The sequence below is a fragment of the Thunnus thynnus genome, chromosome 3 (genome assembly GCF_963924715.1).
Source record: "Thunnus thynnus chromosome 3, fThuThy2.1, whole genome shotgun sequence".
NCBI classification, from domain to species: Eukaryota; Metazoa; Chordata; class Actinopteri; order Scombriformes; family Scombridae; genus Thunnus; species Thunnus thynnus.
In genome coordinates, this window is record NC_089519.1 from 11,641,433 (window position 1) to 11,659,389 (window position 17,957).

Genomic DNA, 17,957 nt, shown 5'->3' on the forward strand with positions numbered 1-17,957 from the left:
CTGAAGTTCACCCATGTGAGGCTCATTCCTTGCACAGTGTTCATGCTATTTTGTCCCCTACCCCCATTTTTCTATTCTGACAGAATATCTTACCTCTGAACACTAAAGGCTGCAAAAAGGTAGTATTTGACCTTTTTCATTAAATTGTGCAGGCTTAGGTTGTTAGAATTCCTGGTGTGTTGTATCATTACAGGATGATAATGATTCAAGTATTTCACCAAACCACCAAATTTCTCAGCCCCTTCTGTTGGGACTTCCATTAAAAGACAACTATTTCTTGTATCTCTTCAGTAAGGCATGGTGATATAAGACATTTTGCAATACCACTATGATCACTAGACAACATCAACATGCTTCCTACATTAGCACGGGAAACTGGGGCTGGATACAAGCTGTATACTGAAGAATTAACTTAAATACAATAACACCTTTGCAGAACTGACACATTCAGATGGAAATACGCATGTTATTGTGTTATATTAGGCATTTTGTTATTGGAGTGCGTCCTCTTGTTATTGATGACAATTGTGATCTTTTGTTATATGTGAACAGAAAGCATATGAATTTGTCAGCAGGTTGGAGAGGACAAAAACAAAGTAAAGAACATGGTGATGCTAATGTACCGTAACCATTATTTCTGGGCCAACAATAATTGAAAAATACTCCAGTGCAGTTTACTGAAACTTGCTTCATTATATTTTCATGATTTGAAGCACTCTCAGCCCTGCTCTATGAAAGTCTAATCATCACTGACGCCATTGATAAACCACATGGCAGCGAGAGACTGTGCAGATTACATTATGAATGATGTCATTTGCTATTGTGGAATATTTGATCACAGGGGAAGGAGTGAGCATTGCATAATTGAACATATTATGTAAAAATAAAGTGTGAATGCTAAAATGTGGTCAAATACATTTTGGTGCTGACGTTTGCAGACCACTCTGCCAATCAGTATTCCCTCTGGTGAGAAAGATGAATGATGTATGAAATCATTCATCAGAGAAAGCCTCAAAACATGCTGTAATCTGTATCTTGGATGGGATGCTAAGGTGGAGGAGATGGAGTGCTTTCTTCTCTCACAGATCAACAATGTTGATTCAAATTGTTTTCCATTAGTACAAACCAAATTTATGTCTCTGCAGCATGTGTCATTCATGATAGAATGATTACTCTGTGAGCAGACTGGTAATAGAAGTCGCAAATTACCTCAAGATGTGCTCTAACAATAACAAATCCAGTGAGCTGGTCGATTCTTCAAATTATTTCAAGTACATGAAGTAAGTCAACAAACATTCTCGTGCCTTAAAGAAAAAGATGACAGAAGTCCAAACAAAAGTTTTAGTATGTTTTCTGCTTTCCTGAGTAATGCAACATAAATTATATGCAATTCCAGTTGATTAGAGCTACGGTGTAAAAAATACTGAACTCTTTGCTACTCACTTGAGCACTGATAAATCACTGAACAGGCCTATTGAGCATAAGCCCAGGGCCCCAAAGACTCAGGGGTTTCAGAAATTGAAATGACTGCTATTAACATTTCTTATTGGAGAGTCTAAAGGCTCAGTTAAACGTAGAGATATCCTGATTGTATTTTTGACCCTTTAATATCTTCTGATACCAAGTCTAGTCTATTTATTTTTAGCCACACTATGAGGGTAGCTCTAGGGATCGCAATGGCAGTGTGTCGATCTACCACTTAGACCTAGCATAGATTGAAATATCTCAACTTCCAGATGGAATGACATGAAATTTTTGCATTCATGATCCCCAGGTGATGAATCCTAAAGACTTTGGTGATCCCTTGGCTTTTCCTCTAGCGCCACCATTTGGTTAATATTTATGCTTTCAAGCAAATGTCTTAAATATCAACCACTGGATAGATTACCATGAAATTTGGTGCTAACATTCATGTCCCTCTCTGGATGAATTGAAATACCTTTGGTGATCCATTAACTTTTCATCTAGTGTCATCATCAGGTCAAAATTTTAATTTGTCCAATTATTTGGTTTGTACCAAAGTCTTTTGGTTATTATATTTTATATATTTTTGTTAATTTTCACGTAAATAATTCAGCTGCATAATATTTGGGAGCTTTGGGAAACATTTAGACAGCCTCTCCTTATCTCCAGCATAAACAAAACACTGAAGTTCAGGATCTGTTTTCAACCAATAGCATAAATGTAAAGCTTGGTTTTGGTACACATTTATTACTACCATATCTGTTAAATAAGACATCATTTCAAGTGGAGTAGGATTTGAGATGCTTTATTGGGGTTCAGGGTTGATGTGGCTTCAGAATCTGAGCACAGAGATTTTGCCACCACTCTCTTTTTGGGGCTTTTTCTGTCTCAGATCCCCACCACACAAACACACACAAATCCACACTGGTTGTCCCTTCAGTCAGGCTGTAAGTTGAGTGAGGGCTGACATTGTTGGGATGTGGAAGAGAAGTGTGTGAGGGGGAGAGAGGGAGGGAGGGGAGGAGAGAGGAAAGTGGGAAGCAGGGAGCTGACAGAGACGGTGAGAGGGAGAACAAAAATGGAGAGTGTTTATTAGAATCAGTCTCGACGGTCCGTGTAATTATCTCCTCTTCAGTTTGAATAACTTTTCATTGGTCACTAGATTACGATGTTCCAACAACTAAAAATAACAACCTACTGTATTCCCTCTACGCTGCTTTCAAACCGCCGAGAGATTTTGGGACAGAAGAGAAATTATTACACCCTCTCCCTCCTCCTCTCCTTCTTCATCCTCCCTCCTCCGCTTCCATCTCTGTGCCCTCCCTCGACCTCCATTTCTCCTCGGATCCCTCTCTTCCTCGCCCTCGCTGGGTTTCACTTGGAGGTCACAGTGTAGCAGCCGTGTGGGTGCCACTGCATGTCGCGGATGCGCCTAATGGACTGCATCTGGGGAGAGCGGGCGCCAAACTCATTGAAATGCCTGAAGTCACCCTTCTCCAGCAGGTACTGGCTGCCACGGTAGCCAGGGAACTGGTAACCCACCCAACTGGAGAGAAATAGAGGAAGAGAAGAGGGGAAAGAAATTGAATTTACATTTTCATAGAAGAGGTGGATTGCAAGCTTGCAGGAGTAATCACAACATAGAATTTGAGTAGGATAAAAGTTTGTGATTGAACAGAGAAAATTACAGGAAAATTGATTTAAAGACACAAAACACAAGGCTGAATGATGTGTAACAGACAAGTGAAATGTGAAAGAAAGATGCTAGAAAGACAGATGCAGAGAAAACAAGGAGGACATACATCTTTTAACAAATAATGACATTGATCTGTTTGTCTTGCTGTCAGACACCAAGCCGAGGGGCAGTGTGCCCCCCAGCTGTTTGGTTCAGGCAGCGGGAAGTGCTACAAATGAACTAATCACAGCAGTTAAGAAACCTTGTCTGCTGCTACACCCCTGAGAGCACAGACGCACTGAGCTGCTGACGTTCATGACACCCTCAGCTAGCTGCTGATGAAAAAGCCTCTATTCCTGAGCTCACTCCCAGGCAAACACTTAGAGCACTCAGATAGTTGGTGATTATGCTGCTGTTTCTCTCAGTTTGACAATAATGTCACGAATAGTCTGACACATGCAGGAGTACACGAAGCTGGACTTTTTGACGTAGCTGTTGCAAAACCAGGGTGTAATGTTTGTAGCCAAAACATAAAATATGTATGATTTAACAATCTAGAGTTGCAGGTTGAGAAATTATTTGCAATAGCTGAGTTACAGCTTCACAGCAGGACATAAAAACCAGAGGCAAGTTTTCTTGGTGTTTGAAGGAATGGTTTGCTATTTTGGGAAATACGCTTATTCTCTTTTTTGCCATGAATTAGATGAGTTGAGATACCACTCTTGTGTCAGTATGGTAAATATGAAGGTACAGCCAGAAGCAGCTGGTTAGCTTAGCTTATCATAAAGGCTGCAAATAGGGGGAAACAGCTAGCCTGGCTCTGTCAAGTCAGCAAAATCTGCCTTCCAGCAAAGCTCACTAACTAACACATCTAGTTTGTTGTACAAAAACCAAAGTGTAAAAACAACAAGTTGTGGTTTTATGGGGTGCCTGTTAACCACACATTGACAACAGGACTCCAGGAAGTCACTGCACGTGGCAAAGAAATAGTCCAGCACATAACCCTGCATAAAATCACAACTTGTCGTTTCAACACTTACATTTTTTATGTATTAAATTAACAAGATATAACACATTAATTAGTGAGCTTCAGAAATTTTTGTAGAAGTTTTGTTACTTTCGGAATGAGCCAGGTTAGCTGTTTCCAGTTTTTATGCTAAGCTAAGCTAACCGACTGCTGGCGGTTGTTTCCCTTTTATCAGATAGACATGTGGGTGGTATCAATCTTCTCATCTAACTCTTGGCGAGAAAGGAAATAAATGTATTTCCCAAAATGTCAAACTATTACTTTAAAACCTGCTTGTAACATGTTGTCACAATACTCACGTTCCACAGCTGACCATGATGCTGCCAACTCTGTCGGTAAAACCGTAGGAGAACAGGCTGGGAACATCGTCGTCCATGATCTCCATCTTACGGCCCTTGAACTCTCCGACCTCATACAGGCAGATCTTATGCTTCTCAGGATCCTGGAAGATAATGTAGAAAGAAAAAAGAGGGGACAGCAGTTGGAAAACAGGCAGATACAGACGAAGATGAAGAAAAGTAGAGCAAAACACCCTTAAGAGTATGGAAAATGTGGATAAATCTTAAGATAAGTGGACAGATACAAGGTGTCAAAGTCAGGAGAGCATTTCGTTCTCAGTATGATCAAACAGACAGAGGGTTTTACCATGCGGACAGGCCTGAAGGACAGCAGGTAGTCATTCTTCTGGCTGTTGGTCCAGGAGTCCCAGCGGGGATACTCGCCCTTCTCCAGGATGAACATCTCACCACAGAAGTTTATCTGCTCAAAGCCCACAAAGCTGAAGAGGGAAGGAAAGGTCACATGAAAGAGGGGAGAGTGAAGGTGGTTATTTGCTCTTAATTTGACAAAATCTCCTTAGTCCTTATATTCTTTTCATTTTATTGGACAACACACTGAAATCACTGCACTGCTTTCATCACAATCCCTGCTGTTTGTTGCTTTGTTATGTATGTAATTTAGGTATTTGAATTCACTCCACTGCTGCACTCTCTGCAAATCACTCAGGATAAAAGCATCAGCTGAATGCCTAAAATGCAAAGTGTGAAATGTCAGATAATGGGAAGGTACAACTGTGAAAACTGTGCTCAGCGGACGAGTGTGGGTGCTGGGTACAGTATGTTTCTTGCATGTGTGGGTGGATGTGTGTGGCTGTAAAGGTACTAGTGACTTACGGTCCACTTTCAACGCGCAGGGAGCGCACTCTGTCCAATCCCATGTCACACACATTCATACACTCTCCAGTGATCTCCATACAGCGGCCCTGGAAGTTCTCCTGGTCGTACACACACATCTGGATGGTTGGGAGAGGTAGAAAAAAAAATGAGAATGGAGGTGAGAAAGTCAAGAGCAACAACTGAGGAGAGTAGACACAGGAAGGAAGGACAGAGGAGAAAGATAAGAAGTGTAGTAAAAGTGTGTTGTTTTGACAGCTACAGTTGACTTAATGTACAGAGGCCTCACATTGTATTTTTCTGTCAGTTGTAGTTGTCAACCGCCCCCTCACAGAGCTATAAGAACTAGCAGGTTGTGATAATAGACATCAGCCCAGGAGGTAAACTGTTAGTGTGAGGCCAGCTGCTTCACACTGTGTGAAAAAAGACTATGATGTATTTGTGGATGTTTGATCATCTATTGCATGTGTGTGTAATGTACCTTGTAAGACATCATGCCCATCTCAGACATCTTGTTCTGAGCAGCCTTTCCGTCAGTCTGGGAAGCAGACTTGGATTTCTCTCCTCCAGCAGACATGGTGACTGAGAGAAGAGAAGAACAGTTTTAGGGACTGTACAAAATTATCAGAGTGGGGAAGAGGGCTAAACATTTTATTTCATTTTTTTAAAAAGCAAGGCCCTCTTCAGCATTATTATTTTCTTTGAAATCTCCCCTTGACTAAGAGAAAACTCACAGCACCCTCCCCACAATATCTCAAATATTTAAGATGGTGTATTCCAATTTAAACCTTAATATGTTAATGGAAAAATAATAATTTTCACATAGCCGCCAAACACCATAATAGAAGTGGAATTAGCAATTACCAAAATTATGGCAAACAAAATTATGCATCCGGTTTATCAAATATTACATCGATTCTTTACTTTTGAACCAAGAGCTATCATCGTCATTACAAGACACCTTTCCATTTTTAAAAAAATAAATTTTACTTTACTCTAGTTCTGTTTCTGTTAAAATGCGAAATAAAGTGAGAATTAAAGTCCAAAATTTTAGATTATCTTCCCTTCAGCAAGAAGGAAAAAACACATAACACCTCCCCTCACACAGACACACACACAATATTTTTTCTATAATAACTAACAAAGCTGAATTCAGTACAAACTTCACAACACAAATTACCATCTTGTCACTGAACTGGCTTTACACTGATACAAATCAAGTATATTCTACTGACGTCATACTCACCTACTAATGCAAATCCACAAAAAACAGTACTTTTAAAATAAGTGTATATTACATATATATATATATACATATATATATTTATATACACATATTTTTAAAACATTTATAAAGACTGGAATTATTCTCAAGTGTTAACCTAAATTAAGAAAGGACCCTTAATGCTGTGTTTTAAGTTATATTTTAGATTCCATCAGTCAACATTTAAGCATTAGTTACTTTAATCTCAGAATAAATATTTATTCTGAATATAAGAGACTTAAACAGGCCGCAGTGCATTTTATGGCAGCTACTGGATTTGCACGATAGAAATTCACATTTCACCTGAAATGTTTGACTTTCACATCTTTAGCTTGAACTGTAATCCTTGCTTGTTCTCATTATTAGTTATTAAATTAGTCTCTGTCTACCTCCCCTTCTTTCTTTTCTTTTCTGTATGTTTGTCCACTGTCTTACCTGTGGCAGTGTGTGCGTAAAGGAGTAGACTCAGGAGTGGGACTGGTGGTCTGTGTGAGAGTGCATCGGGCCCCTTGCTGCTTTTATATGCTGGCGCCCAGAGAGAGGGGATTATAGACACAGAAACAAACTCGCTGAGCTCACAGCCCCCACAGAATAGAAATACCCCATCATCAAAGAGAGAGAGAGAGAGAGAAAGATGGTGGGGCAGAGAGAGAGGCAGAGAGATGCTAGCATATAGGCCCAAAAGGAGAGAAGAACTTGAGAAAGAAAATATGAAAATGTAAAAATGAGTCTCAGAAAGTGTCAGCTCAAAATTCAAGGTTATTTTCACTATGAGCCTTGATGAAAGATAAATAACATGAGCTACTAAGAGAGTAAAAGCAAAGCACTGCTGGACTAAAACGAGATGTTATACACAAAGCAATGAGAAGAATGTCCGTTTCATAATACCGACAGCCAGCTGACCAGGTTCACATGTAAGAGGCTGTCACATAATTATTCATCCTATTCCCCTCAGTGAGATAGCGCTGTAATCAAGAGGCGCTGGGACAAACAATAACAGGAAAAGCAATAAGCTGTGAGAAGCAATAACCTCACTATTCCACCTCTGGGTGAGCAAAGAGGTTCGGAGTGTGCATGGACTATAACCTGAATTTCCCTTTTTATCACACTGGGAGAAAGCTACGAAATTAAAGCCCTCTGCCTTTTTTCTTGTGTGGGTGGATAAAATATTGTGATGGGTGTTAGCTTTAAGAGGAAGAACTATAAGCTGCTTATTCCAAAGTGCACACAAAGGAGCAAGCAAAGTGGTCAGACGTAGCTTCGGACAAGGCTTCAGCACACGTGAGGTCACGTGTTGTGTGACATCAAGGCTCCACATGAGGCTGCTGAGGCTCAATCTGTTGATTCCAGTACCTCAGCTGTTCACCAGATCACATCCTGATCCCTTGAGGTGAAACCAGTCATGTCTTAGAGTCAGTAGTCGGCCTCATTAATCCTGCAAATTTGAATTTCCTCAAATCCTCACTCTCAAGAGAGTGTCAGTGAAATGTCAGTGGAGGAGGGAGTGAAGGGGTGAATCAATCTCAAGTGACTGGTGGACATCCTCAGGCACAGCTGAGAGTCACATGAACTTGTGAAATAATGAAGTGGATGACAGTAAGGGGACGTTAAGTATGCACAGTGGGATACGTCTCTTATTCATGCATCCTCTAGCCATGTTTTGAGGACAGACTGAAGGCCTCCATTCACAACCGGATTCAGTCAAGGTGCACCGTACAAAAGTACATTTGAGCTGATAAAACGCTCCTCAGAGGAGGCAAGAAATAAAGAGTAAGAATACACAAGTGCATCCTATTTGGAAATCTTTTGTTTGAATGTGTGACTTCTCTTTCTTTCTGTCTAAAATCACACCACAGATCATAGAAATCATGAAGTAAATGCAGGAAATATTACATTTTTTAACAGTCAACAAAAAATTGTCATTCTTATTACAAAATATTATCTGATAACATAACAGAGAACACACACAGATAATATAAAATGTTCACATAGAGTACAATAGAGTAGGACCTGAAAGACATGAAAGAAATGATATCCTCATCTATTCAAAACTATTACAAATAACAAATAATAAACTACATTAAAAAATGTGACATATGAACTCAAATTCAGAAAGAAGCAAAGTCCTTGAATTTTGTTCACTAATAAACAAAGAAAGTTCCAGTTCTTTCTGGACTCTGCTCAGCCAAGGAGAAGTTATGACTTTGTATTCATATCATATTTGCAAAGAATTATTAAGTTATAAACCATTTATCTTTTATCTTGCATGGATGTCCCTGGAAAAAATGCTGTAGGACCCAGTTTTCACAGTCGTTACAGTTTTCATATTCACAGAGACTTTATTAATTATTATTATTATTATTATACTGTGTTCATTCTGTGGACCTGAAGGTTTTCTAGGTGATCAGTGACACTCTGAGCCAGAAAATCTGAAGTATTATTACTATAAACTTCTATAACATCAGAACTTACATGTTATGCCAACAAAAGTCAGGGATGTTTTCCATGTGATCTACTAAAACCTTGCATCAAAACAGCCCATTGATCAGTGACTGGACTACGGATGATGTGTGAAATACACTTTCAAATTCAACTATTTGATTGATCTTTCCTCACACAGTCAGAGTAATGAGCTGTTTATTGATATATTTTCAGTTTAATATACAGTAACAGAGAAAAACAGCCTTTAATGCAACAGGACATCACACAATATGAGCAAAACAAATCTCTAAAGCACCAAATCAGTTAAAAGTCACTTGGATCAGTTCCTACGTGCTTGCATTTCATCCTTTCATGTCATCAGTAAGTGGACCACTGAGGCTTTCACACCAGCTCCTTATGACTGATAACCCATCCATTGATCACTCCGTCAGTACATGCATCTGTCTGTTCGTCCATCAATACATCAACCCATTTATAAGACTGAGCATGCATCAATACAACACTTGTGTCAGTGTTGCATCCTCACGCATGTCTCTATGAAATGAATCAGAAAATTCTGCCTTTGGTACTTTATTCCAAATACTTCACATATCTGAGAGGTTGAATTATGTTTATGTGCAGAGCTGTTGCCAGAACCGAATTATCCAAGTGGAGCATCCAGTCAAAAATACCCACATGAGATTTTGTTATATAAAGGTAAAAGGCAGTCCTCTACACGAGTGATTACAATTTTCCACCACTACATCATATACATCAGTGTTCACTCTCATTATAAAACACAGTTCGTGCAGGAAATTCTGTTGGAAAAGCACAGTGGTCGTGACTTGGGTAGTCCTTTGACGAGGCCTGTGTGTGTATGTGTGTGTGATGGTAATCGTGTGAAGTTCCAAGGACCAGACGAGGTAAGAGGGGGGGATGTTGCTGTGGTAACTGTGGCCCGTTGTCTGAGGTGATGGACTGGTGAGTTTACATTAAAACCACATCACTGCATATATTGTGCAGATGTGACACAACTGCAGCTTTATAGACAGAAAACTTTCCAAAATATTTCTTTTCCTGTGGGATTTCACAGTAGTTTTCTCTTTTTTTGGCTCTTTTTTATTACTATCCTAAACCATTTTCTTTTTCTCAGTCATTTAAAGAGAACATCATTATTAGTATAAACCAATAATTATATGAATGAATTTTATTGCTCTATCCCAATTTCCACGACTTCTGGGATGCATCATTGACACGGGCTCCCCCGGATGGCTCTCCAAATCCTCCTCATTCTCTGCCTATAGCCCCGGCCATTGTTGCTCTATACGATGGCACTGCTGACCTATACGAATAGACCAAGAACACAACAGCCCTGCATTCACCACCCGCACCTCTGTGACTGCTGTATATGATCTGCTGAGTCGACAGGCCGCATGGTGGTAGCTACAAAGAGAGAGAGAGAGAGAGAGAGAGAGAGAGAGAGAGAGAGAGAGAGAGAGAGAGAGAGAGAGAGAGAGAGAGAGAGAGAGAGAGAGAGAGACAACGAGAGAGAGCGAGAGAGAGAGAGAGAGAGAGAGCGAGAGAGAGAGAGAGAGAGGGCACCAGCAGGCTCCCCGGCGCGCGCACGAACCGTTTTTTACCATGGCACGGGCCGTTCAGGTTCACGCTCACCTGCGTCAAGCTGTTCACAGTTAGCCAGAATACCGGAAGTCATGTTTTTCATCCTTCACCATAAAAACCTAACATCTAAGATTTGAATTGTTTAAATCAATTGATTTATGAATGATATCAATGTTGAATATAAGTTAATCAATTAAAAATTTAGTCTATGAAATGTCAAGAATGAGTGTAAAATATGTGCGTCACTAGGCTACGTATGTCGTAGAGCCCAATTTATGATGTTATAGTGAAGTAACAATCCTCATATAGGAGAAACTAGGGAATGTTTGATATTTTTGTGAAAAAATGTAATTAATTAATTGATTATTAAAATAGTTTCTGATTACTTTTCTGTTGATTGACTGATCAAGTAATTGACTATTCATTTCAGTTGTAGGCTATTGGACTCAGAATATAAAGAATAGTAGAGCAACATCTGTAGTTCAAAAACATTTATGAATGAATGAATGAAGTGAAAATGAAGCCTGCCCCTAAAAATAAAGTGTTAAAGGTTTAATAAACTGTGTCTTGGGGATCATAATTTAAAGCTAAAATAAATTTTAAAAAAAAGTGTTATAACTTAAAAATGTTCAAAACATCTGACCATCTGGCTGATAATGTTTCTCACTGTATTACACTGTTCTCAAAATCAACACACGGAGTTATATTGTTCAATACAGCTTAATTTTGAAGAAATTAACCGGATGTATTATCCTTTATTGTGGCAAGCTTCACAGTCCACAAACTCGCTTCGTACAGAGTCATTAGCATGTAGGGGCAACGCACGCACACTTGCGGGCACGAGGGCCCCGCGTGGACGCCGGTATATAACAGAAGCGCCAGATTCAGACAAAAGTCTCCTAAAGAGGATTTGGAGTGTGAGGAGCGCGAGGAGAGCATCCAGGTAAGCAGAGCGGGAAACTAATGATGCAGAACTTTCCCACGGGATGGATTTACAGGATTCACTGTTTGTAACTCAGACATTTTATTTTCTAGCATTTTATGGGAAATTGAATAATTCATACGGAGGGAAACATGGTTCTTTAATGCAAATAGAAACTATTAATATTCACTTAAAATTCACATTTAAAAAAGTAATTACATTGTTATTCAATATAAATTTAATACTAATTACATTTAATGTTTTTATCCTTTTTTTGATCCATGTCTCTGTTTTTCTCTGCTCTAGAAATGAATAGAGTCACTAGAACCCACATGACCTCCCCCATGTACTTCCCTAACATGGGTACCGCCCCTTTCTTTAAGGTGAATTCACACACACACACACACACTTACACACACACACTCATAAACACACATAAAGCACACACCTTCACACCTGCCTTCCCCTTGCGTTTGTGTGTATGTGTGTGTGCAGGTGACTGTGTTTGATCGGGAGCATTTCCAGGGCAAGAGTCTGGAGTTCACCTCCGAGTGCAGCAACATCCACAACTGCGGCCTGGATAACATCCGCTCCATCCGAGTGGAGAGTGGAGCGTGAGTCACACAGCCTGTACGCCTGCAAGTCTCTGTGGAAAGCTGGCTGACTGACTGATTGACTGTGTGTGTTTATGTAAGTGTGTGTCTGTGAGACGGAGAGAGGAAGAGAGGAAGTAGTGTCCAGGCTTTCACCTCTGAGGTCACTCCATCCTACATGCAGGGGGCACCCAGTATAAACAATGTTGCTCCTCTTTCAGACACAAGAGAAAGAGTCTTTTAACCCGTCTGAAAGCCGTTTACACCGCAGGATTCTCACTTTGTGTCGGCTATTCAAACCTGGAATGTGTCCCTCACCTGTGGTCAGCGGTTTCTATTGATGATTTAAGGTCACATGAATGTCTTCCTTTGATAAAACCATGTGACAAAAGAAAATATCATAGTTTTTCATTCCTCTCATGACAAGCTGTAAATATATAAAACTATACTATCTATACAGTCACTACAGTATTTCTATTGCCCAGTTCTCGTACTCATAACTGTTATCATTTCAGTCATATTTTTAGCACCACAAGTGAGAGTTACATGGCAGTAATGTGATGTGTAAAAGGAGCAACAAGACCTCTAGAGGATGCTAGCAGAGTTACTGTGTATAATTTAAGGCCTTGTTCTCAAGGGTACTAAAAAATGAAGAGAAAAAGAAGCAAGAGTCCACCATTACTACTGATCATGATATCATACAGCTGTCATCGACACACAAAATGTCCTGTAACATTGAGTATATTCTATATTTTTATGTGTGTAAATGTAATGGATACATGTTATAGTAACTAGGGGACAATTTTATTACATCCTTTAGTTTTTTTTGTCATTGTTTTAGTTTTAACTTCACCACCTGATCAGTTACTGTGAAAATGATATATGAGTAAATCCAACAGTGGCCCCAAGTAAGATCCTCCTGCACACGTACTTCCATTTAGAGGTTGTGGAGGACTTTGTTCCAGTATTCACTTCCACTCCACACTACCTGGTTTGGGGTAATGGAAGTTCACTCACAGACAGGAAAAGAGTGGAAGCTGATAAAAAGAGAGCGAGCTGGCATTGTTGTGCTGTGAGGGAGCTTGATATATATGAGCTTATTGAATGAATGCCCTCAATAACACTCAAACAAGAGGTAGAGAGGAAAGGATGAGGAATTTTCCACAGAATTGTCTTAACTTTGATTTACAAGTCATAAAAATTAGGGGGAAAGTAACAAAAACCCACAGCAGGATCTTACACCAGAGTTTTGTATTAAAAAAAACACTAATAGTAGCTTAAGAGCTGAATTGTGGTTCTCAGATACTGACTGCAGCTACTCATAATTGTTGTGAAATTAATAGATATGAAACATTTAGTCAGTTAATGAAATAGTTGGTCGACATAAAATTAATTGGCAACTAGCTTGATAATTGGTTCATTTTTCAAGTATAAATGTTTATCATTTTAATGTCTCAAATGTGAAGATTTGCTGATTTTCTCTGTTTTACATAATTCATTAATTGCATATTTTTGAAGATGTCACTTTGGCCTATAGGAAAATATACTGGGCGTTTTTACTAGTTTCTAACATTTCATAGCCAAAACAATGAATTGATAACATAATCAGCAGATTATTAGATGATAAAATAACTGTTAGATGCACCCCTAAAAATAACTTCTACAATGATGTTGCCCTCCCTCAGTCACTGAATCAGCCAATAACAGGCCTCCAAAGCATACGCGTCAATGCTGCATCACTCATTCCTCACATTTTAATGTACAACCTGTGATGATGAATCCCTCTGAAATTATTCATTGTATCACACACACATATCTTCTTTATGTTTAGAAAATGTATGCGATAATTATGTTGCAAAAGTCAGATACACTGTTTAGGATATTGTTAACTCTTAATCAGCTGAAGAAGGAGTTTGACCTTAACATGAAACATTCTCCTTAAAAAGAGGCAGGACACATGTATTGTATTCCATCACTGTCCAGTTAAATTTGAAATGAATCATTGTATTTTTTGTAGTTTGTATTATTTTGATTGTATTCTCACTCAATCCAACACAGTATTAAGCTGAGAATCCAAACCTTATTATGTTGTATCAACAACATGTAATCCAAACATCTTTTCTGTCTTCTAGTTAAGTGTGTCTTTTCCTCTGTGTGCGCAACACAGCCATCTGTTAGAGATTCCTTACAGGGTTAGAAAATCTTTTGAGCTCATTCAAATAAATTAGTAGCAGAGGATAAGTCTGAACATTAATGCATGGCATTTATTCTGAGTGAGAGTAAGAGCAAACTTATGTCACCCTCAGTATTTTGACGCACTTAAGACCAAAACTTTACTTTGAGCAGCTTTCTACCAGCCCAGGCCTTAGTCATGTTCTGCAAAGCTTGCCAATTGATTCTCCAGCACCTGCTGACATCAGCAGCCGAGTGCAGATTTAGCTCCAGCTCTTCACTGAGAGATTCTGTGTGAGTCTCACTGGCAGTGCAGCAGTCTACATAACTAGTGGACTAAAGATTCAAATACATTTACTGAGCTCCAAAGCTGTTTTGCAGAAACAAAGTCACATAATGGATTAGAGCTGAAATGATTAGTCAAATAACTTGAATAATCAAATACAAATGAATCTAAAACTACTTTGATGATTGCTTAATTGTTTTAGTAACTTTTCAAGAAAAAATTCCAGGTTCCAGGCTTTTCTTTGTCATACAGTATATGATACACTGAATATCTTTTTGTGCCCCTTCATCTTCTCTGTGCAACATGGCAGGAACTTGTCACTGTTGTCTCATCCAAACTTTGAAACTTCATTTTTCATTGTTATTTTGTTAATTCAGCTAAGGATTATCCTGAGTGTTGAAAAAACAGTCCAGTCCTTCAGCATATAAAACTGTGTGGGAAAGTGGACTATTGGAATGTTAAATGTTTTTTAAAAAAATCATCCTAACAACTTAATGCACCTGCTCATCATCCTCCTCTTGAGGTGCAGTGTTGCCTGTGACCACTAGACAAATGTGGTTAAATTTCCCATCTGCGGACCTTCCCCGCTCTCTCCTTTTGTGTATTCTCTCCTCTCATCCTGTCTATTGTCACCTGCCGCTTGTCTGTTTTATCTCCAGTCTGAATTCATAAAACTCTTTGTACCACTGTTACTCACTCGTTTGACCCTTTTCACCTATCTATCCAGTTGGGTGGGTTTCGAGCACCATGACTTCCAGGGACAGCAGTTCATCCTGGAGATTGGCGAGTACCCCAACTGGGCCTCCCACAGCGGCTCCCTGTCCTACCACACTGAGCGCTTCATGTCTTTTCGCCCCATCTACTGTGCTGTGAGTACCTGCAGAGGAGGGGAGGGCTAAAATGAGAGAAAGGTGGGAGTAAAAGAGCAGGAAAGCAGGCGGATGGAAATGGAGATGATAGTGAGTGACAGAGTGACAGAAGGACGGAGAGAAGAAGAGTGAGCCACACAGCGGGTGACTGAGACAGCTCAAAAATAGAACGACAACTCAGTGTCTAACGTCTGCTCTCGCTGTACATCTGTCTGACAGCTCCAACTGTAAGTTAAAACACTAACTCTCCGTTCTTTCCATCTCTCCCTCTGCATCCGCCCCCTCCACAGTCTCACCAAAGCAGCCGTATGATGATCTTCGAGAAGGAGAACTTCACAGGCCGCTGCACTGAGCTGTGCGACGACTACCCCTCACTGCAGGCCATGGGCTGGGCCCAGCCTGAGGTGGGCTCCATGCACGTGCAGTGTGGCGCGTAAGTCAGTTCTTCATCCCAACACGTTCTACTTCAAGCTGCTTTGTAGCTCTTTATCATAAAAAAGTCTTTGTGGACTTAATGGACAAGAGCAGAAAAAAATCACTACAACTTTCTAATAAGGTAGCCTTTATAAAGGACCTATCAGTTTTAACTAATGAGATTATAAATGGTCAATAAATCATTTACTAGTACTTTGTAGATAAGTTATAAGATTATAAGGTAACCCTAACCCTTCCACAAAGTAACAGTGCATTAGGAGTCTTTCTAATGAGCTAAAGAACTAGTTAAAAGCACAAAGAATGTGTCATGCTAGAGGAGGACAAACGCAAGCTAAGCATTAATATATGCTTTATTAAACATTTATTAAGCCATTGTTTACAGCTTATAAACTCTTTATAAAAGGATGACTTATTAGAAAGCCATACAGAAATAGCATGCACATTTTTAATGTAGTCATATCACTTGTACCAGTTCAAGCCTTTCATGAAGCATGAATGAGCTGAAATATTCAGTTATATAGTTTACTTTTTTTTTTTTAAAATCTGGTTTTACACACTTCCTCACAACACCCATGTGTACAACGTAACTCCTACAATGCTGCCTCTTAGCATATCTTTACTTCTTCCTCTTTCATTAGCTGCATCTGCTTGTCAATCATCTCACTTAAATCTCTAGAGTGCTGATTTTTACCTTCAGTTTCCCTCTTGAGCAGCTTCAATGTTAGAAAACTACTCAACAATGAGACACATGTTCCAGCACTTTCTCTATGCTACATCACTTTTATATTGAGTGAAATATTCAAAAGCATGATGCCATTATTTTAGCCACACTAGCAGTGCAGCTGGAAGGATGGCGGTCAGATAGTGGAGTAGCAGGGTCCACCACTTTGTTTTCAGTGAAATAGTGCAACAATTATACAATATACTGCCATGAAATTTGGTACAAACATTCATGTTCCTCAGAGGATAAATTGTGATAACATCTTGTCAAAATTTAAAATTGACCAATACTTTTATGACCAAATATGCACAAAATTTATGACGCTACCATGAGCTTCAGCTGTGATTTGAGCTAATTAGAAAATGTTAGCATGCTATCACACTAGACTAAGATGGTGAACGTGATAGTTATTACCTGCTAGAACATCAGTGTATTAGCATGACAACCACTACCATACACTAGCATTTTTACATTCACGTCATCTTGACTGCTTAAGTTAAAAAACTAATTTTGATCTCAACTTATATCCATCTTTTCTTTGCAAGAGCTGAGAGCCTTAAACAGCTGCTGGCATGACTTATTTTATGACTTGTTATATTATACAGATGTAAAATCATCATGACATAAATGGTATCTATGGAGACTTAGGAAAACTGAAACTGACTTTAATCTATTGTGACCATAATAGATGACTATATATATAACTGACTAATCCATTGTGGCTCTGATGGGTTAAATACCACATACAGCACATGTTGAGAATATCTTTACATGAAGCAACTAAAGTCAGCTCTTCTTACCTTCTTCTTCCTGCCTCTGTCTTTGTACAGCTTTGTGTGCTATGAGTACCCCGGCTACAGAGGCCAGCAGTACATCATGGAGTGTGAGAAACACAGCGGAGACTACCAGCAGTGTAAGATCTGGGGCTCCCACTGCCAGACTCCAAAGATCCAGTCCATCAGACGTATCAGGCACTGAGAGGGAACAGATCAACACTGGCAGCGGCAACAGCGCCCGCGCTCAGACTAACACCTGGGCGTTGTGCTTCAGGAGCCTGAATATGAGCCCAAAGCCTGAAATTCAGGTTTGATTCTGAGCTCAGGGCTTCATTAGTCAGGACCACAAAGTGATCACAAAACAAAACATCAGTCCTATAGAAGCTACCTCTTTATCACAGCTCATATTCATATTTCTGTTAATACTCAAAACTATTTTGTTTTACTACAAGTGAAATAAATTTTCAATTCAGAACATAAGTCATTTCTGTGATTCCTGTGTGAGTGAAAGTATGCAGAGAGAATGTTTGGCAGCACACC

The 17,957-nt window shown here is 39.5% G+C and overlaps 2 protein-coding genes across 2 annotated transcripts; one reads left to right on the forward strand and one right to left on the reverse strand.

Annotated features, from left to right (window-relative positions):
- Positions 1 to 2,253: 2,253 nt before the first annotated feature.
- crybb1l2 (crystallin, beta B1, like 2) lies at positions 2,254 to 7,140 on the reverse strand. Its single transcript, XM_067584175.1, has 6 exons — positions 7,038 to 7,140; positions 5,820 to 5,920; positions 5,339 to 5,457; positions 4,812 to 4,944; positions 4,466 to 4,608; positions 2,254 to 3,010 (listed from the first exon to the last, which is right to left on the reverse strand). The coding sequence occupies exons 2-6, from the start codon at positions 5,913 to 5,915 to the stop codon at positions 2,839 to 2,841; spliced, it is 663 nt and encodes a 220-aa protein (XP_067440276.1). The 5' UTR covers positions 5,916 to 5,920; positions 7,038 to 7,140; the 3' UTR covers positions 2,254 to 2,838.
- Positions 7,141 to 11,419: 4,279 nt separating this feature from the next.
- On the forward strand, positions 11,420 to 17,897 carry LOC137179490 (beta-crystallin A1-like). The gene is made up of 6 exons (XM_067584176.1): positions 11,420 to 11,586; positions 11,872 to 11,948; positions 12,061 to 12,179; positions 15,344 to 15,485; positions 15,776 to 15,918; positions 17,472 to 17,897. The coding sequence occupies exons 2-6, from the start codon at positions 11,874 to 11,876 to the stop codon at positions 17,617 to 17,619; spliced, it is 627 nt and encodes a 208-aa protein (XP_067440277.1). The 5' UTR covers positions 11,420 to 11,586; positions 11,872 to 11,873; the 3' UTR covers positions 17,620 to 17,897.
- The last annotated feature ends 60 nt before the right edge of the window (positions 17,898 to 17,957 follow it).

Bases quoted from the DNA above. Each gene is read 5' to 3' on its own strand.
- crybb1l2 (XM_067584175.1), bottom strand. From the start codon at position 5,915: ATGTCTGCTGGAGGAGAGAAATCCAAGTCTGCTTCCCAGACTGACGGA. The intron at 4,945-5,338 runs GTAAGTCACTAG...TTCCCTCTTCAG, and splicing joins CTGCGCGTTGAAAGTGGACC to CTTTGTGGGCTTTGAGCAGA. The intron at 4,609-4,811 runs GTAAAACCCTCT...ATTATCTTCCAG, and splicing joins CCTTCAGGCCTGTCCGCATG to GATCCTGAGAAGCATAAGAT.
- LOC137179490 (XM_067584176.1), top strand. From the start codon at position 11,874: ATGAATAGAGTCACTAGAACCCACATGACCTCCCCCATGTACTTCCCT. The intron at 11,949-12,060 runs GTGAATTCACAC...GTGTGTGTGCAG, and splicing joins GTACCGCCCCTTTCTTTAAG to GTGACTGTGTTTGATCGGGA. The intron at 12,180-15,343 runs GTGAGTCACACA...CTATCTATCCAG, and splicing joins ATCCGAGTGGAGAGTGGAGC to TTGGGTGGGTTTCGAGCACC.